Below are 21961 nucleotides of genomic sequence, written 5' to 3'. Positions count from 1 at the left end.
CTTCTGTCTCTTATAAAGATGCTTGTCATTTGATTTAGGGCCCACCCAGATCATCCAGGATGATCTCTTCTTGAGGACCTTAACTTAATTAGATCTACAAAGACCCGTTTTTCAAATAAGATAATATTCACAGGGTATGACGATTAGGAGATGGACGTATCTTTTCGAAGTCAATATTCCCCCTACTATAATATCCAGGTTGCAATTAAGGGTATTTCCTTCAAAAGATCAGCAAATCACTGATTTGAGCTATTGTATATTATGTATATATCACCATGCTATTGTGAATTTGTGTGTATATGTATTTGTGATGTATGTGTGCACATATGTGTGTGTGTTTTGTATTTTTTTGATATTTCAAAAGGAAACCAGGGGTACCCAATGAGCTGTGTCTACAACTTTAGATATTCAGGACATATATTAAATAATATAATTGATTGTTTTTCAGGCAGAAGTTTCACCTGAGTTTTCAGCTATCAGCTAGAAAATTTTGATAACCTACATAAGATATTATCAGGGTAGCAGAGCAAATGAAAATGGATGGCAAAAGCTAAGTATTATTTCATTTATTCATTAAATACACATTTCTGAAATGACTGCTATATGCTAGGCATCATGCTGAGTACAGAGATAATTAAGACACATATACTGTACCCAGAGATTTCACAGTATCTCAGAAGGGTATGACATAATGTAAATGGCTACACATCAAAATAGAAGATAATACGTATCCTAGGAGAGAATGAAATCAGGTGGCATGGGAGTCAAGAAGAGAAACTTAAGGCAAAAATTTTAGGAGAGATGTGCATTCAAAATAAAATGAATAGACTGTTTTTTAGAGCAGTTTTAGGTTCACAGCAATATTGAGAGGAAGGTACAGAGATCTCCCCTATACTTCCTTTCACCCTGCATGTGCATAGCCTCCCACATTGTCAACATTCACCACCAGAGTGGTACATTTTTTACAGTTAATGAACCTATATTACACATCATTATCACTCAGAGTCCATGGTTTACATTGTGGTTCACTCTTGTTGTACATTCTGTGAGGTTAGCCAAATTTATAATGACATGTGTCTGCCATTATGGTATCATACAAAGTAGTTTCATTGCCCTAAAACTTCTCTGTGCCCCAGCTATTTATCCTTTGCTCCCCACTAACTATGGTAATCACTGATCTTTTTCCTGTCTCCATAGTTTTGCCTTTTCCAGAATGTCATACATTTGAAATCATACAGTATGCAGTTGTTTCAGATTGACTTCTTTAACTTCATAACATGCATTTCTTTTTATGGCTCGACAGCTTATTTCATTTAGCACTGAAATTATTCCATTATCTGGATGCACCACAGTTTATTTATCCAAGCATCTACTGAAGGGCATCTTGGTTGCTTCTAGGTTTTGTGAATTATGAATAAAACTTCTGTAAACATCCATGTGCAGGTTTTTGTGTGGACATAAGTTTTCAGCTCCTTTCAGTAAATACTAAGGAGCACGACTGCTGGATCCTTTGGTAAGAGTTACGTTTCATTTTGTATTTAACTGCCAAACTCTCTTCCAAATGGCTTTACCACTTTGCATTCCCACCTGCAATGAATGAGAGTTCCTGTTGCTCCACATCCTCATCAGTATTTGGTGTTGAGATCTACATTTTGATCCTTTGCCACATATGCATGAAATGATTGAATAAATAGACTTGCATGCATTTTTATGCATGTGAAACTACCGAGGGGTAGAAATCCATGTAAGTATAAGCCAGAAATTATGTGGAAGAAATTTTAATATATTTGTAGGAATAAAACTGCAAACAAACATTCACTAGATGTTTTCTATGTTTAAATTTATACATTTAAAAACTGCTGTTTGAAAATAAACATTTTAGATTTCACATGATACATCCTATGCATCTAATTGTTCAAATAAAGAGAGAGAAAGAAAACTGAAGATTCTAGCAAGACTGCCAGAGGTAGGTGCTTGCATTTGTTTCCATGAAGTGTCTTCTTGACTTTCACTTTGCCTTCAAGGATAGGCACAGGGCTTGAGAAATACTTCAAAGAGGTTTTTGGCGAGCTATGTTTTGCCAAGCTGTCATCGCTTTCTCAAAGCTTTCAAAATTATCAAATACCAACATACATCTCCACACTATTACTTTATCAGGAAAGGACACGGTAAACAGCATCGCAACTTTCAGAATTCTTTATCATGTCTTAAAGCAGCTGCAGTCAAACTGCCCTGCCTCCACTCAAGCTATAACAAGGCAATGTCGGCATTAAGATGTAATGTTCCACAGATGCCAGTTTTAGCAATAGCCGTAATAAGTGTCAGAGGAAATATTATCACATGGTAGCTCTTTCAAGTTAGGAATGTGACTTTTATCAATCTTTGAAAGTAATTGACTTCAAATTTACACAGCACCTTAAAATGCGGGTAAAATGGTTTGTTCTTACTTGTCCGGAATTTTAATTAGTTTTGTTCTTTTTCTTATCTTGAACTATTTTACCTCCATCAATAGTCCTCATCAGTTACCTATTAGCTTCTAGATGGGAGAGAAATTCTGAGATTTTCTTAAGAGTTCCTGTGAAGTTTAAGGGCTCTTCCTGATGTTTGATAACACTGCCAGCAAAGATAGTATCTACTGAACGTCCAGTGTGTAAGGAAAACAAAAACTTCACCAGCTTCTAATCCCTGAAGATTCAAAGACATAAAAAGGAGGGCTCATGCTTTTAAGGTGCTTATAGCTGAGTGAAGGATGCAGAAGTAGACATAAATGATTAATGGTTGCATTTATATAATGTTTTGCAAATAATAAAGGTCGTACAGACTTAGTGTTTAATCATTACAATAACCTGACAAGACAGCTCTTACAGATAAGAGAATATCAGGTAACATAAATAATTTCAGAAATTTTTGAAAAAACTCTCTTTATTGGCAAAGCTAGTCTAGAGTCTAAGTCTTGTTTCTCTAAATCCACTGTTCTTGCTATTACATTATAGCTGTAACAGTTAAAACTAGAAAGAAAGATGATCGTAAAATGAGCAAATTGGTGGAGACTTCATAAGGAGGGGTAACTCAGTCTGATTGCTAAGGAAAAGGGGTCTTCCATCACCTGAAAAGCTGGCAGGAGTAAAGACATAAATCATGTCTTAGAGGTGGGCATCTGGTGGGCCTCCTCAGGCCCGCTGTATAGATTGCCACCATAGGCACTCTTACGTGGAATGTCCTCCTCATCACCGAACTCTCTATCTAGCAACCTTCTGAAAACCTCTTTCCGAGTTGGGCAAAATCTGAAAAACCAAGGATAGCATGCAAGTCAGGGGAAAAACAAGAGCCCCGGCTTACTTTGCCTTTTAATTTATTCAGTGCAATAGCTTCTTCTTAGGAACCTACTCCTCCCAAAAAGGATTTTTTATATTTGGGGGCTAAATGAACTCTTTTGAGAGGTGTAATCACCTGTAATCTTTGGAACCACAAGATGTTAGCACAGCTAGAAGACCTAATGCCTTAAGGTGATTTCTACCTAAGGTTATTTGTTCTTTTGCTCACTATTTAAGATTGTTCACACATCCCCATTGACATGCCATAAAGCGAAGATATATGTGTATATTTTATCATTCTGTGATGAAAGTATCATTTGTTTGAGTTGTCATCTTTGGTCTGTCTTATCAGAAACCAACTAATTAATTCTCTGGCACTGGCATTTCATTTCCCTTATTTCTTTCTTTATTGAGAAAACACTATGTGTCAGGCTTATGCTACATGATTTTATTTCACAAGCATTATTTCATCTAATCTTGATTTTTAAAAAAACTCACAATGCTAAAGAAGAGAAATTTGAAGTTCAGTAAATTAATTTCTTCCCCCGCAGTCCTTCAGTTGGCTAAATGGCAGAGCTGATATTTGAATCCAGACGTTCTGGTTCCTAATCTCTTACTAATTCCATGTTCCACAAATGCCTTCTAACCAACCTGCAAGGGCCTGAGTTTGGGGCCACTCCCATTCTTCATCTCCTGGGAACAGACACACAGACTGATATTTGCATTTGTTTCCTTGACCATACAGGGTGTGAGGGTAACATTTATATGATTGTTGTTTCCATCATCATAGAGCTAAATAAAAGAGCTATACACAAATCAAAACCAAAACGAAAACCACAAAAAAACCACTACATAAATTCTTTGGGAACAAAATGTTCTCAGTGCTGGGTGAGTACAGAATACAAAGTATCCACAACATGCTGGATAGTTTGTAGACATCTTGAGAATACTAATCATTTGTCACTTCATTCTGCATACAAAGTCTGGGTAGCTGTTGGTAAACTCGAATAAAATCACTGGGTATCTTTTGGCTTTGTTTCAACTGGTAGATTCATGAGTAACCCAGTCACATAAAGCCAACAACATGAAATATGCATGTTGTTGAACTATTTAGTCACATATCACATTTTCTATTAACACATTCTCATTAGATTTCCTAAAGACTATCAAGACAATTCATCCTTTCATGCTCCAGCGTAGCTTCTCCTCCAGGTCTCATAGGTCCCCTCCACTACCACGACCCTTACCCTGACTCCTGCACCCCACCACTCCCACACCTCGCCCCTCTCCTTCATTTGGTCCTTTTTTGTTCCCTCTCTGTGTCTAGTCTTTTCACCTTAGTCATCATTTCTTTTGGCCTTTGCTGCACTTACTTTCTTTGACTTATAGACTCCAGTATTTTAACACTCATCCCCTTTGCTTCCATTAGAAACAGCATTCAAAACAAAAGTTCCCAAATTAATGAAAAAAGTTAGAAATTTAGGCTGTACTTTCTAGTTTAGCTTTTCTTAAACCATTCCATGTGACTCTGTCAAAGAACATGTGGAGGAAAGTAAAGAATTTTGAAGACAACTAGATGTGGATTCTAATCATAATTCTGACACTTTTACCAAATGGGTGGCCTTAGGAAAATTATTTTAAGCTTCTCAGCCTCAATTCTTCAGCTGTAAGATGAAATATTAATACCACCATATAAGATTACTGTGGAGACTAAAATGAGATGAGGAATTCGAAGTAACTGGCCATGTTACCTCAGGGAAGTTATTTCACCTTTCTGCAATTCAATTTCTTCATGTTTAAAATGGTGTCATAATCATATCTACCTCATTGAGTTGTGTGACTATTAAATTGGTTAACATATATTGCTTAGATCTATGCTAGCACCTAGTAATATATGTGTCACTTATTATTGACTTATGCTTAGCATTGAAAGGAGATTTCCTGCAGGCAGTTTTTTTTACTAAAAAAGGATGTAAATAAACATATTCTTAGATTATTGACTTCTCAAAAGGAGCTAAGTGCTCAATGCATAGAAAGCATAACTGGACAGATGTAGAACATACTATAAAAGTAGCAATGATAGGACATGGTGACTGATTTTCTTAGGGGCTTGAAGGACAGGGAAGAGTCAAGGACGGCTCCCTAGTTTTTATTTGTGTAACTTGATTCGTGGTGATGTCCTGCACTCAGAGAAGAGAAACAAGCTTTGGTCAAGAAGGAGAAGGGCTCAGTATGTTATATGGTACAAGGACTAAAGAGTCCATGGCATTTAGCAACTCAGAAGCTCACGCTGGTAAGGTTTATTGGAGTTAGGGAAAAAGTGAGACTGGTGGATTGAAGAGGGGATGGTCAGTAAAGAAGTAAAAGCAGTAAGTGTAGGAAAGCCTTCCAAGAATACTGACTCTAAAGAGGCGGAAATAGAATGTTGTTCAGAGGGCTACTTTGAAAAAGGCAGGATGTTGTATCAGTAACTGTGTTGCTTATTCATAGCCATAATTTTTCTTGAGGTGCTATAATTTGCCAAGTCCTAGGTGACAAAGGATAAAAAGTGGTTTAAGAATGGTCTTAATCTATCTGAGGAAATAGGAGATACATAGAAAAAGAAAAAAAAAAAAATAAGCACAGACAGCATATGCAAAGTACCAACTGTATGGAACTGAAAATACTGTCATAGTATTCGGTCTCTGAGTCGTTGGTGCGGGCTAGAATATTTAGGTAAGGTTTCAAAAGGGACACAAGACTTAAGGTGTTCTTGAAGCAGGGCTGGGACTTAAATGGTCAGGAAGGGCCTGGTGGGGAGGGCTAGATGGGGTAACCATGGCTTCAGGAGGAGGGGCCTGGCTTGTGCATGGCAGGCAGTGATTAGAGGGGTCGAAGTAGTGTTTATTCAGCTCATTTCCTTATCTTCCCTGGAAAGGTGGGTTTGTTCTAAAGCTTTTTCTGTGTCCTGCACAATATCCAGCAGTATAGTAGATGCCAAATATTAACCAAATATTTGTTGGGTAAATGCTGATTATATAGGAAGCTAACAGATAAGAATTTGCCTGGACTAAGACTAAAAATGGAAAATTAAGGTCTTAAGTCTCAGAGAATTTATTTTGAGTTGCAAATTTGGATCTTTATGGAAAATATGAAACAACAATTTGGTCTGAGTAACTAGAGAATTCATTTCTGTGGAGTTTAGGAGAAGTCACTGCTGAGTATAACCACTCCATAAAATCTCGCCATCATTCCCATTCTTTCCTGCCCTTTGCTCCTCCAGGATCAAGAAAAAATTTTAATTCAATAAGAGTTTATTGATCACCAATAATTTCTTTGGCTCATGGGTCTTGCTCCTGTGGAGTTTATAATCTTTTGGGGGACAAGCACTAGGATAAGTGAACGCTAGGATAAGAAGAAATCACTGGATGGGGTGTTGAAAATGGGGATATTTATTTAGAGGAAAAGTTGGAAGTGAGTTCAGACTTAGAGGGGACAAGATGAATAAAGTAAAGGTGAGAGGGGGAAGGAGCCAGGGGACATGGTGGGGACAGTCACACAGCACTGACAAAGGGTAGAACGAAAATAGCCCTAAACTGCCATGGTTGGTAACTTACATTTCTGTGACTAATACTTCTATCCCACAGGGATAGACTATCTAGTGTCTTGAAAAAAACCAGCAGCTCCTTTTCTCAGCAACTGAAGAGACGCTGAATGGTTCAGTGAGTTTTTTAAAAATAGACCCGTTCATTTCTTTTGAATTTTCAAAGTGTCCTTGACGGAAGGCATGTGGAACTAAGTACATTTTTACCTGCCCTTTTGCAGAGACATGGGCGTTTGGTCTCCCTGTGCTCGCTAAGGGGGCACACAGACACTATAGTAAAGCCAGAGCTCCAGATTCGTCCAGGAGGAAGCTGCTGCCTTTCCTGAGTTACCTACAAGTGCCTGCTCCAAAGGACTGCAAACAAATTCCCCTGAAGCCATACTTTCAGACAATTGTTTGCGGCTTATTCCGAGAGGTTAGAGAGCGATGCCTGGTGGGGCCGGGCTCTGCAGGAGCACAGCCTCTGTCTCCAGAGAGATAGCTGCCACTGCACGGGGAGTCACGGAGTCCCCGACGCGTTCCTTATTGCAGAAAGTCTTATTTGTTGATAAAGCCCAGCTCTCCTCTGAGCTGTTATTTTTAAGCTCGGCCCTCCTGTGCTGGACACATGTACACCTCCTTTGGGGTCTTTTAGCAGGAAACTTGACTTCCAAAACATCAGTGGTGTCTGCCATGCCGATCTCAGATTTTCCTTGTCGTACTTGTTTTTCATATATTTCTGCTCTTCTTCCCTCCTCTCTCTGGCCTTATTTCTTTTTCCCCATTAGTGTCTAGGATTTAATTTTAACATGCAGACATAGAGGGTCTATCACAGACCTTTTGTGTCTGAGTGTTAAAAAGATATTCAGAAGGGCCGTGGCACATTCCCAGAGAGTTAGTGCTAGATCCTGTTTCTTAAACGTGAGCGAGAAGAGTCCCGTGACACTTTTCAGTACAAATGCATGCCCTGTAGTTGGTGCCCTTAGCATCTGTATCTCCACACATCACGTGGGCTGGAGATGGGCTTGGACCCTCAGAGATCAGGGTAAAGGAAGTGGTGATGCAGGAAAATGAACAGTTCTTAGGAGATCCGTTAGGTGACCTTGACAAAAAACCAAAGCTCTTCATATTCTTCCTTTATAAAGAGATTGTTTGATAGCCTTTAATATCCCTTCCACCTCTAAAATATGCTTGCTCTCTCTCCTGTTTGTCTAAGCCCCTCAAGTTTCTGCTTCATAAACATTCATATTATTTTCCCGTCTGTATTTTGCTTTGGAAGACTCATCTTCTCTTGTCACATGTAAATGTTCAACTCATTTCACCGCTTACCTACAGAGAGGGATTTGCATAGAGACCTTAGAGTTTTCAGTATTTTTAAAAATGGGTGTTCAGAAAAGTGACTAGGAGGCATTATTTAGGTGATAGCGAAAGAGCAAAAGTTGGAGACTTCTTTGATGATGCTTTTGTTTTTGTGGCTGTTTTGGTAATCAGATTAGTTAATTATTACTTTTCCACACTTGGATGTTACATATCTTAGTCATTTTCATCATTCCTCAAAGTTTTGGCTGTGTGCTTTGTTGGAGAAAATTTTCTCACACTGACCTCCTGTGACTCTCAAATATAGGTTTCACAATCAGCTGCCTGAAGTCAAAAGCCTCTGATCACCCATGGTCCCAGTGCGTTAGAAAATGTTAGACCCTGTAAAGAAAATAGAGTCAATATAGTGCTTTCCAATGTTATTCTTCCCTTTCTCAATTTTAAATTAAAAATTAAACAAGTGATACGTAATGAATGCATATCTGCCATCTTCTGTGATATTATCTTATTTTAGCTTCAGCATTCAAAAGTGTTCCATTTTGTAGTTTGTGTACCTAAGATTCCTCATAAGATTGTACCCAATAAGAAGGATAAGCAATAACTGTAGCCATACATAGAAAGGAAAATTATACTTGCTTGCTGACTCTAGGGCACTAACTCGTAGAAACCTCACAATCAATAGCATGTGTGTGTGTGTGGTTAGATTTATTCAGTCGTTATTGCTCCTCCACTTGCATTTCATGGTGCTGAGCAAATAGTAAGTGAAGACTATGGAGTTTTTTTCACATTACCCTCAATAAATGGGTTTAACCACAGTACAAATCTTATAATCCACCTCTTCAGTCCCTCTGGCAGTGGGACAAATCCAGTAGCTTTAGAGGTAAGCTTTCAAATATACTTCTCCTGACAGACTGGTGTTTGTTTTAGGAAAAGTCAAGGTTCTGCAATCCTTTGCATTTATTGGAATTTTCTGTTTCCATGGTTGCCAAGAGTTCACTGAAATTAGGCTTTCAGTGTTTAGGAGTTCATGATATGGGGCTTTGGTAAATTCCTCTCTCTTACCTAGATTATGCTCAAGATCTGTATATTGCTACTCCTGAATGAGCTTGGGGGGCTATTGTATTGTCTACGTGGCTCTTTGCCTGCGTGCCTTTTCTAAAGAACTAGGGGTAGATTCAAAATATCCCAAGTCAGTCTGTATGAAGCCAGACTTGGGTTGCTTTCTGCTAGTATGAAAAAATAGAAGTACAATTCTTATTTTTGGTAAAGAGCTACTTCGAAGATATTAATGGGGAAACTAGGCTTGGGTTTCTCTGGCCTTTGGTAAGGAGAGGTGCCCTGATGAAATAAAATCTAAAAACTGGATTTTCAGAGGCTTCACTTTTCTTGCAGAAGAAGAATGACAATAAAATCTTCTGGTTGTGGTAGCAGTCCTGGAATAGTTTGTGTTGAGCCACAAGTTACCAAGGAGGTATCAAGAATATAAGTAGAGGCTTTATTTGTCTGTGAAGAAAAGTACGTGATTTCTGACGTCACAATACAATTGTTACCAGGTTTCTATGTGCAGCCAAAATCATGAGGACCCTCAGATGGTTGCTGAGGGTCCAATCACCACATAACATACATCATAAGGAGATATAAATAAGCTCTCAGAGCCCAGTTGTTCTGTCTCCATTATCTGGGGCTCAACCTTGGGACCTCCAGCAGTTACCCTCATGAAGATAATGAGTTTTTAATTAGTTTTTGTTACCTAATGATGTAAGAAGCAGCGATAGAAATTTAAAATCAGAGGCAGAAATTTGCCAAAATAGTGAGACTATGAGACTATATCTGACTACAAGGAGCTAATCTAGATGACCCGAAGGTAAATTTTAAGAAAGATCATGATGCTCCAAAGCAAGTAGATGTGAGTTTGCACTGCATTTCAAGGGTCTAGTTAGCACTTTGCTTTATACTTGAAACAAATTGGAAGCAGTTCAGTGCACGGGGGTCACATACTCAGAGGTCAAGAGACCACATTGAGTTTGGCAGTGGCAAAGGTTCAGGAGGGGTTTTCAAGGGTGGTTCGAGAGGAGAGAACAATATCGGTGCCTGTGCTGAAGGTCAAGGAGGTGGTACTCCCCAGAGAGAGGTCTGTAGCAGGAGAGCATCCTGGGCCATCACATACACCACAGCAAAATGTAGCAGCAGGCAGACCCGGACTCAGCATCAGGTCTGAATGATTGCTTGTCAGGCAGATGTGTTTGTAAACTAATGACTTTCACCGTGTGATGAGATTCAAAATGAAGCCTAATTGCTCCCACTGATTTAACCCTTGGAATGCTTCCAGGCATGCCGATAGCCATGTGTCTTTAATCATGTAAGTTAATCACCTTCAGGCACACAACAGAAAACAGTGGCTCAGATGAAGTCTGGGAAGCATTGCTATTGCGTTATTAGGTTTACACTTCCGTGGCTGTCATCTCATCAAATAAGGACACTGAGAGGTTGGCCATGGTGCTCTTAAACTACTAGTGTTCGTTAGTAGGGACTGACACAGGCAATTACATGGCTCCATAATTCAGAAAAAAAAGAATTAATATTTATGCTTTTTTTTTTAAGTAACCAAAAAAAACCCTCTTAATTGTAGCAGACTGAGAGTAGCAAGTCACCTTGATACTTCTAAGGCCACAGTGAACTTCAGTCCAGCTCTGGAAGAAAGTCAGAATTGGAAAATGGTCTAATAATCAGGCCAGTCTGATTAATAGTGACAATTAGTATTGGACTGTAGTGCATAACCAACTGATTATGAATCATTTGAGCACTTTAGGTAAATTTTCAATACAGGCAATTAAAATGAAAAGACTCATGATGCTTACATAATGACTTCATTAAATTAATTCAGTTCTGAGGTTGGAGAAAATTTTCTTTTGTTGCAAGGAACCAGCAGAATTTAACTTCCATTCACTTTTATTTAAAAGAAAACTGGAGAAAACATGTAAAAGATACAAACACACACACACCCCACATTGAAAACAGCTTATTCTTCTCTGAAAGTGAACTGTGCAATTGTGCAAGAAGGAACTGAAGGTCAGAGCATGGATTGTATTCGCATCAGTTATTTGGATGAAGAAAATCTCGCCCTCAGTTTTATTATGTATTCTGCTAAGTGCATGCATTGCTAAGGTTAGAAGGACTTTATTGTGGAAGGATCTGTAAGGGACAGACACTTCAAAAAGATAAATACTCAGTTCTGTTCCATAAACAGTTGACCCAAATATTTGCTTCATGATAAAAGACAAAGCTAGAGCCTTGTCCAAATACTGCGGTATCAATGCAGGCGCGGCAACAAAGATTCCTTCAGGTGAAGTGCAGTCATTCAGGCAAAGCAGTGACAGTTTTGTAGAGTTAGACAATGGAAGTGGAAAGAGAAGAGACTCTAGGGTTGAGAGTGGGTTGAAATATTCCGTAGTAAAGTCAGTTTCTATTCTAAGTTTTGATTCAGGAAGGTACTTTGCTTTCAAGATTCATCACTTACTACCTAACGTCTACACAGCTTTATAGTGTACAAAGGACGTCTACATTTAAGTTGTACAGACACTCTGTAAGCTAGGTCTTCTGTGTATTAATAATAACCAATCCCTATTTAGCAGTTCAGAATTTGCAAAATTCCATGTATTATCTGTTTTAATTTCTTTCATTCCTCTCTCAAGTTTTCAAGATGAGAAAGGAAGACTCAAAAAGTTAAAGTATCATAATTTGTCCAAAGTCACAGGACAAGTAACAGTAAAAACCACATATTCCGATTCTAGACCCTTGTCCTACATACTCCCTCCGGTTCCTTAAGAACTTTTCTTCTACTATGTTAATGATCTTTTTCAGAATTAATTCTTAGATTCTCTATATTTTTTTCTATGTCTCTCACAGTGAAAACCACCTTAAATTTGAGCCTATGTATGATAATGTTTCTTCCTGTTAGTTTGTATTTCATTCTCAGTCAGACTGTAGTCTCTCTGAAGGCAGCCGCTACAGTTTCCAGCACAGAACTAGGCCATCACGGCAAGAAGAGTAAAGCTGTGCAGATCCCCACACTGGTGAACATCATTCTGGCACATTATTTCTCCTGTGATGCAGGATGACTAAAGGCAGCAATAAAGGCCTCTGAGCTGCTGATGCTGCAAGGCTGACTTGGCACATTCATAGCTAGGCAACTTGCTTCTGAGCTTAAGGCTCACAGGACACAACAAAATTACAAGTTAGCAAACAGCACAGACTTTTAGAATCACACTCATTTAGATGAAATCAAAATGTTAAGTCCAGAAATGCTGAAAATTACTGTAAGAATTAAAGACTTGTTGACTTTTATCTACTTAACTTCCTTTAATAGTTTTACCAAACTCACTGCTTTCTGGAGAGCATTCCTCCGTGGCACTTCACCCTTAAACATGTTTCTGGAGAGTTTAGAAGGCAAGTGTGTGTGCACTGTTTATGTACACGTGTTTGTGTATTACAGCATCTGCTCACCATTTTCCTTCTTCCCTTCAGTGAAACCTATGTGTTTTCATCTCCTGCCCCTTACTTCTCCTCAATTCCTTTCCCCTAAATGGTAGGACTTGGGCTAAGGTGCCAGCTCAACCAATTACTGACAGGTTTGCTGATCTAACAAATTCAAATCAAAAGGGTCTGACTCACAGGGCTGTTTCCACCAAATGTTATGTGCATGAAGGTACTCTGCAGAGTGTCATATATGACAGAAGACTGCCTGTCCCCAGAATTTTACACAAAGCAAACAGATGAAAATGAGCCTTCCAGGAAAGAAAAAGTCTTGGAATTTCCATCACCTTTCTTTTATTTCTCTCTCCTGATCTGGATGGCACTGATACTCCCCGGTGCCTGCCTTACTTCCCAGGTCAGATTGCAGGTTCCATGTTCACGGTGACTGTGCTTCATTCACCACATATGACATATTAACCGTGCTCTGGAAGGGAGTGGGGTTAGTCTGTGCCTGCTGTGTCCTGGTGGTACACTGGTGTATCAGATTTATTTCCATGGAGCTCGTTGACTTCAGTCTCATTACCTTATGGTCAGACATTGAACACAGGTATTTTGGCACTAGCAGGTAGGCCTCTCTTCACCCAAGCAGGCTTTCTGGAATTTCTGCCTAGATATCTAGTTGGAGCAGTCCTGGCTCCTGAGAGCCGGTCTAGGTGATATGGCAGTCAGCATCTCCTAAAAAGGCTGGACTTTGGAGACTGAAATTTGAATGTTCCACCTCTTACTAGCTGTGATACTGGCCATCTTCTGTAACCACTCTGAGCCTCAGTTATCCATCCATAGAATAGATGTGCTAAAACCAACCACTCAGTGGCTCCATGAGGAATGGAAAAGTCTTGAAAGCACCAGTGCCTGCACACAGGAGGCTCTCACGCAATGTTTACTCCCTCTGTCTTTACTACCACCCTCGCTGTTACTGCCCCACCATTTCCACAATTTTCATTGTTCTCACTCTTCTCAAAACTTCCAGTTCATGACACACCTCACTAGTAAACTCTTGAACTCATCACTAGTAATAATTGTACCACTTCTATTGCCGTAGCTGGCTTCAGCTCCCAGTTCATCCCCTTCCCTAGGTACACTCAACCCCAATGCTGATGACTCTTCCAATGGCTCTCTGGCTCTGAGGTGACACCCGCCACGAGGCCTTGATGCTGTCGCTGATTAGCACAAATTCTGTCAGCTTCAGCCTTGCCTGTGTCGCTTAGCTCTAACTAAAAGATGAATGCATGAATCTTAGAGGTAGTTGTAAAAATTAGTTTTCATTGTTACTGAGTGATTAAAGAAGGAATGAAAAAATCCAAAAGACCATTTTGAAGTGAATAGAAAATTTCATTTAATTGCAGAACTTCCCAAAATGTTCTCATCCTGCAGTGTCATTTTCATAGCATCCTGTTTGACATTTCTCCCGTTTGCTGCTATGAACTCACATTATTCTGTGCTCCTAAGTTGTCACTGCATCCTGAGTTTTGTTTAGTTTGCTACTGTTTGTTAAGAGCACAAGAGTTCTTCTGAATGATATTTCAATTTGACAAAAATAATAGTTATTTGTCTGGTGAGTCTTGCCAAACACAGCATTGACTTTAGCCAAGTTTCTCAGCCTCCCAATTCAACCACTATCCTTTTCATTGAAATTCATAGGACTTTTAGTAAGACAACCCTTTCTAACTGGATATGTTACTGCTTTGTGCTTAAGAACTCCAAACTAGAAAACTTGAAGGTGATCCTTGTTTTTTTGTTCCTTTTTATTTCCAAAATTAGACTGTTCCAAGATCTTGACACTTCTTTCAGATGTTTTGATGGATTCAATCTTTTTCTTTGTTTTCCACTCTATCTTCTTACTTTAGTCATTCAGTACCTAGGGCCTAAAATTATTCTTGAACATTAGTCTTTCTGCTTTCAGAGCATTTCACCCTAGCCATAAAAACTTCTAGCTCCTTGTATGAAGTCTAGAGTTCCTGTCCTGGCTTTCAAATTCCATTATAATCCAACACCACCTCCACTCAGTTTCCCCTGATTATGCCTCAGCATGTTCTCTCCAGTTTAATAAGTACATTCTTCCTATAATTCCTATTACAGACTACACACACTCTCAATTTGGCTTTTACTCAGTTCTTCCCCTAACCTGGATTTTTTTTCCTCTTTGTCTCTGCCTCATTTCTTTCCCAGTGCAACAGAAGCTCACAAGCTCTTTGCCTGTCTTGTTCACCACTATACCCCAGTACAAAGGAAATTTCCTGGCACATGACCAGCTTTCATTTATAGGCTTACTGACAGTCCCTCAAGGCCGACTTCAAAACTTATTCCCTTTTTAACCTACATTATTTCCTTGAATTTCATATTACCCACATTCATCTTCATTTTCATCATCCAGTTATAAGGTAGGTCCTTGAAGATGGAATCCTTAACTTGCATCACTTTGTATCGCTCAGGGGAGGGTGTCTTGAAGATGTGAGGAAAGTAAATATCATGCTTTGGGGAAAGGTCCATAATATGACACAGATGATTCATAAAATTCACTGATCACCTACTATTTACCAATCACTGTTCTAAGATCTGAGATGGGGGCCTAGATGAACTGGATTCTGTATCTTCACTGCCACTAGCTGTCGATACGCTTAAATTCTCTGAGCTTTGGACTCCTCCTCTAGAAACTAAGAGGGTGAGACTAGGTTAGTTCTAATGTCTCTTCCAATTCCAGGATTCTCTGAATTCTAAATATTTATTTATGGCTTGATGAGTGGTATTCAATAAGTACTTGCTGATTAACTAATATAATCTTTACCCTTCCAAACTCATGACAAACTGACAATGTCAGTCTCTTTTAATTAATTTATTTGTCCAGCAAATGTTTATTGAACACTCTTGTGTAATAATCAGTTTGCTAACAATCCTGGGGGTTCAGCAATGAGGATAATCCCTGCCTCCTGAGATATCTTGTCTCTCAGACCAAATACACTGGGCAACCAGTGACCAAACTCACTTAAATTTCTTTGATAAAAGAATAAAATTTTTCTAAACACTCCACCCCAATTTCAGCTAGCTGTTATAATCGTCCTTAGTAACATAAAATGTTTACTTTGGAAAAAATTTCAACAAACAAATGAATTAACAAAATATTCCTTAGAATCATAACTTATTTGGGGGCTTCTCTAGATCTGTGGTTTTAGGCTGTTTCCTCAATGATTGCTATTGTGGAAAAGGTGAAAGTTAAGGAGCAGCTCTGTGAGCTTTTCCCTATATTAACTAGAGCAGCTCCATTCGTAAATTTGTTTTATATATTAAGTTTGTTCTGCTGAAAATGTTTTTCGTTAACCATTGTTCTAGATAAGCAATTGGAATTAAAATTAAAATAATGGCAAGGATGCCATACATATAAATTTATTATGATTGTTGAATCCATGCTCAGTATGTGTTTTAATGATAACTATGACATGTAACACCTGTTATCTCTTGATAGGCCAAGGGACTGTGGTATTGAAACTCTGCTAAATCCTTCAAAGAACCTAGTGGTACAGCAGTAGATGGATTTTTCTTGTTGCATTGGAACTTCCACAAAGCTCCTGATGCTGTAGAGTTCTTTATCATGACACTGTTCTTCTCATCACACTTATTAATTGATAATTTATAAAGAGAGCATGTTGGGGGTTTTTTGTTTTGACATCCTCTATTGTTGGGCTTTTCCAAGCAAAGTAACTTTGAAGACATTCTAGACTTTTGGTAGTTGAAAAGAGGATTAAATCTATACCAGAAAAAATAAAATTCATTAATGATACAAGAGAAGTTCAAAAGTAACTTTCTTGTAAAGCTCAAGTCAGCACAAAAAATAAATGATTCAATATATTACTGGACTTATTCAAGACTAGAGAATAACACTATTTTCCATATTTTGATCGTGAAGCAAAGCAATTAAGGATAAAGCAGATAAAATAGCTATAGTATAGCCTATGTGAACTATAAGAAATCCAGTGGGGGATCTCCTTATACTGAATCACTCATTTACAAGCCAAATGTGAAATGAGCATAAAGAAAGGCACTCGATAAGGAGACAACCTCATGTCACAATATGCTTGTCCGTAAGATTCCCCACAACTCAACTCACCAATATGTGGGAGGAATGGCCTCTCTTTGAACTGTCCCAACCTTGATTTACTTCTTGAAAAGGAAAGACTCTTAATCTAGCTTAATTCTGGCTTGGAAAGGAGACTTTTGGTGACCCACAAACCTTTTCCTATCCAAGACCTTAAAAAGCGAACTTAAAAAGTTCAGCTGGCCTCTTTTTACAGCCTTAAAAACACTCCTTTGTCCTGGGATTGTGGCTAGAAAGTATTGGCCAAAACATTCTCCATAGAGTCCTTTGACTATATTCATGTCAGGCCCTGCCTTGTGCCTAGGGGTTCTGGCAAGCTGGCTCCCTTTCTCTGACTCCAATATGCTCACACATGCCTCTCACCCTCTTCCTGTAACCACAGTTGTGTTAGAAAATGAGCCTCAATGAGCTGAAAAACTGATCTTCAGCTAAGGGGGCTTCTTGAAAAGTTTAGAGGGTTTATCTAAGGTAGGATGCTTTGTATACTTTCAAAGTTAGATATAAGAGGACCATGTTTTGTAAATATCCCTTTTGAATTCGCAAAACTGAAAAAATCACTACCACCAACCTGAGATCTCTGTTAGCCTTCAGGGCTCACTCAGCCTCTGGGGTAAGCAAATGATGACGGTTGTCCTCTTCCTCCAGGGGTCAGTTTGACTGGGAAATAGTAAAGTTTACTCAAAGTCTGCTTTTTTTTTACAGTCACAATATTCTTCTCTATGAAGATGGGCACGCTGTGGTGGCAGATTTTGGAGGTGAGATTTCCATGAATACTACCCGAATGACATCAGTTCTTTCTTCGTTCCCGGTCGGTGCCTAATATCACATGATGCCTCTGAAAATAGATTTCACACTGACAGCTGTACATCTCTAAGTCATTCAGATTTCAATAACCCTGGATTTTAAAAGTATATCATTTCTTTTTATTTGTTTTTTTTTTTCCTTTTTCTCCCCAAAGCCCCCTGGTACGTAGTTTCATATTCTTCGTTGTGGGTCCTTCTAGTTGTGGCATGTGGGATGCCGCCTCAGCGTGGCTTGATGAGCAGTGCCATGTCTGTGCCCAGGATTCGAACCAATGAAACACTGGGCCGCCTGCAGCAGAGCGCACGAACTCAACCACTCGGCCACAGACCCAGCCCCTATTTTCAGTTTTTTCTCTTTGATATCTTCAACTAGAAAATAAAGAAGTGAGAATTCAAATAAGATAGAAGTTCCTTGGGATTTCAAAATTTTAGCTGTAATCTTTGACCTTGGTTTTTTAAGATATTTCCTTTGACATGAACTCATTTTCTGTTTCCTTTAGAATCAAGATTTCTACAGTCTCTGGATGAAGACAACATGACAAAACAACCTGGGGTTAGCTGCTGCTTGTGTTCCCTATAATTATGAAACAATTAAAATGCGTAAACTCAGCATGAGAGGAAGTGAGATGAGAGCAGCTTTAACTGGAAGAGATGGCATTGTCCCAGGGGCAGGATAATATTTTACATTTTTATTTTCAGTAAGCCCTCAAAAGATCTATTTCAAGGCCATACCAGAGAAATAGATTAGATATATATTTGGGAAATGTTACGGATAAAATAATACAGAATTTATTTCAAATATAATTCAAAAGTACACGGTGGGCATGGATAATTGGCTTTCATATTTAGATCTCCCTATTAAGTAATAGAGTTAACACTCAATAGGTAACTATAACATTCGTAGTCTACCTGCATCTGTTAACAATTCATAGTTTTCCAATTCAGCATTATAAGGCAATAGGTGGTATAGCCAAGCATTAATGTTAAAGTAAAATATAAATTATAACACCTGACGCAGGCATAATTGTGCTCAAAATGTCTGCAATTAAATGCATTACCTGACCTCTTCTTCACTCCCCCTCTCAAAAAGGAAGTACACTTCTCTCTCTGGACTACCTGTGTTATTTAGTTACCCAAGCATGGGGTAATTTTTTATTCCTTCCTTTTCCTGATTCTGCCTACACATTAGTGAATCACTTTTTCTGTTTGTTTCTATTTCTTTTTTTAAATCCATCCCAACCTCATATTTTGCTGCCTCAGTTCGTGTCCTCATCATCTCTTTTCTGGACCACTGCAATAGGCTTCCAACTCCAGTCCTCTCTTCCAGTTCATTCTTTGCAACATCAGCCAAGGGTTGTCTTCTGACAACTCACCTCTTCCTGTTAACCATCAATGATGCCAGCAGCCTCCTGCCCTCCCCAGTCTGGCTCCTGGGCTCCTCTGTGACCTCCTCTTCCACCACAAGTTCTCTCAAGTGCCCTGTGCCCCAGACACAGCCACCTGGCCATTCCCCAAACATGCCATTCCCTTGCACATACATCCCTGTGACCCTGCCAGTGTGGTATTCTCTGCCTGGAAAGCCCTTCACTACACCCCACCTGGAGGAAGTCTCCTTATCTTGCAAGGCCCAGGAAATTGTATCCACTTTCAGTACCTTCTGCCCTCTGCCCTCCCATACACTGTTCTCTCTGTGCTTTTCTAGCACTTTGTATGTACTGCTAGTTTGTACTCTTATTCATTCAACAGACATTTATTGAGGGCCTACAATGTATCAGGCATTTTGCAAAGGGTCAAGAATGCAAAATGTGAATAAAGGCTTAGTCCTCCATCTCAAGGAGCTAGTGGGGAAAACAGGACTAAGCAGTGGGGAAAACATAGGAACAAGCAGATAGATTTAAAGCAGAGTGGAGGTTCAGTGACAGAGGTATGACAAAGCATGACAGGAGCTCAGGTGGGATAAATAGGAGTAAATTAAATGCAGGGAGAATGGCAGGGGTGCCAGGCAGAGAGAACAACAGCATGAGCAAAAGGCACAAGGGAGGATGAGAAACACCAGACTTCCTGGGGGAAACGTCAGATAGGTTAGCATTGTCGGCGTGCTCTGTGTGAGGGGGAGAAAGAGAGAGATGAGTTAGAGAGGAAGCAGGAACCACAGATTGGCCATGTTGTATTGTAGGTGGGATTGTGCATGCTCGTTTCCCCAGTTAGATTTCACTCATTCATTCAATAAATGTTTATGGAACACCTACTAGATGCCAGATGTGTTCCTAGGAACTGGGGATATTGCAGTGAACAAAATAAAGTTCTTGTTCCTGTGCAGCTAATATTCTATTAGAAGGAGATAGACATTGAGCAAATGAACAAAATATATATTAGGTGATGATAAGTGTTATAAAGAAAAAACAAAGTAGAATATATGAATGGAGAGTGATAAGGGTGCCATGTAGGTAGGGTCAGGGGGAAGAATAACATTTGATAAGAGACCTGACATGGGAGTCAGCCATGTAGGGGGAAGAGCAGTGTAGACAGGGAGCATGGTAAGTGCAAAGGCCCTGAAGCAAAAGAGTTCTTTGTGTGTTCAAGGGCAGAGTGACTGGGAGGGAGTGAGCAGGAGGAGCGTGGGTAGGATATGAGGTAAGGGAGGTGGGAAGAGTGAGTCCTCTTTTGATAGGACACACAGACCTCATCCAGTCCTGGGACATAGAGACAGCTAAATCAGTGATTCTCAACCCTGACCGCACGCTGAAATCACTCTGGGAACTTTTTAAAAACACACTGCCTGAATCCAACATGCAGCAGTTCTGATTCCATTGGTCTGAGGTTGATCTTGGGTACCTGTATGTTTTAAAAGTTCCCCCCAGGTGATTCTAGAATGCAGCCAGTTGAGACTCTCTGACTAAATAAACTTTTGTTTAATGGAATTGAATTGAATTTCACCGACATCAAGTAATATTGTTTTATCCTAGTAGTGTAGTCTTTGAACACAGCACTACTCTAGATTTCTTTTGAAGGCCTTACTAGTTATGTGGCCTTATGTCAGTTTGCTAATTACTCTATTACCCCCCTGAGAAACAATGGGCATACTGTATGCCTACTCCCACTTATGCAATGTTGTGACACAGTGCTTAATCTGCTGTGTACGTGGAGGCCATTTGGAGTGTGAAAGCTCGTGTGGAAGAATCGCACATACGCACCATAATCGGAATAAAGATATTCTTGGAAAGCTGTAATTATGCATGATTTCAAAATAAGGTAGACACTTCAAAAGAATTATCAGCAGCCTGCACCACACTCAGAATTTCAGTTAGAGTAATAAAAGAACGCTGGTTTCCTTCAGTGGTAATACAAAGACAGAAGGTGTCTGGCAAAGTACGTTGATATGATCACGGAGCCATGGGACCTTAGAGCTGAAGGGCTTCCTCCCCGGTTCTGCCCTTGAGGAAGCTGAGTCCCAGCAAGCACGAGGGACTTGCCTAGAGCTGCCCAAACAGTCAGTGGTGGAGCCAGAACTAGAATTTTCATCTCCTAACTCAAAAATCCGGTTCTCTGTTTCCTAAACCACAGATAAACCGAACATATGCATTTGCATCCCAGAATGGAAACTTATGTTTAAAGCTGAAAACTATCTGATGGCAAGTGAAAAAAATGTAAATAATGCCGTGGAAACATGAGGATAGAACTTTGTACAGAGACCCTTGTAGCACTTTATGGCTTTCTTTCTGGAACATATTGCACTGACAGCATTCAGAAATAACATGACCGGGCCAACAGGGGAGGTCTGACAGACCTGGTCCTGCCAGTGAGCAGTGCGCTTCACAGGAACGTTCTGAGCATTCCCTAAGGCCCCTTCTCTCCTCAGTCATGAGGGCACTATTCATGCACTAATCTAGTGACTTCCTCAATTACTACCTGAAGATTTAAAGGAGAGAAGGTCCCTCCCACAGTGCGTGATTCACCCCCAGGGAGGCATAGAGTTCATGGATGAATCTGTGGTTGGCTATTCAGAAGCTCATAGACCTTCTAGCGGGAAAATGTTCAGAGATAAGGAAAAGTGCTGCTGCTGCGATCATCATTTTATAAGAGGCAGGGTTGCTTGATGATTAATATTGTTGGGATATCTTAGAAGAATTATGGATTTCATGATCTTCCAATGATTAAAAAATGCCCTTTGAAAAACTGAGCAGCAGCAGTCATTATGCTATTTATGCATAAACAGGCCAGTTTATTGCACACGTTGAGGGCAGTATGGATGTTGTTTTAAGTTTCTGTCTTTTGAGAGCGTGGGGAGAACACTTGACGACTCCCCACTAAGAAGAACGCTGCGCTACAGTGGAAGAACTCG

At 39.6% G+C, this 21961-nt stretch overlaps 1 protein-coding gene across 8 annotated transcripts in view; it reads left to right on the top strand.

Annotated features, from left to right (window-relative positions):
- Positions 1–21961, top strand: part of TNNI3K (TNNI3 interacting kinase) — a 265432-nt gene that overhangs the window by 150669 nt on the left and 92802 nt on the right. For all 8 annotated transcript variants that reach the window (NM_001204809.2, XM_070266387.1, XM_070266389.1 and 5 more), the window contains 2 exon segments: positions 17519–17571; positions 18120–18172. In NM_001204809.2, the coding sequence (NP_001191738.1) occupies positions 17519–17571; positions 18120–18172 (106 nt within the window).

This window comes from Equus caballus, chromosome 5 (assembly GCF_041296265.1).
Source record: "Equus caballus isolate H_3958 breed thoroughbred chromosome 5, TB-T2T, whole genome shotgun sequence".
Taxonomy (NCBI): domain Eukaryota; kingdom Metazoa; phylum Chordata; class Mammalia; order Perissodactyla; family Equidae; genus Equus; species Equus caballus.
This window is presented reverse-complemented; position numbering and strand designations above follow the sequence as displayed.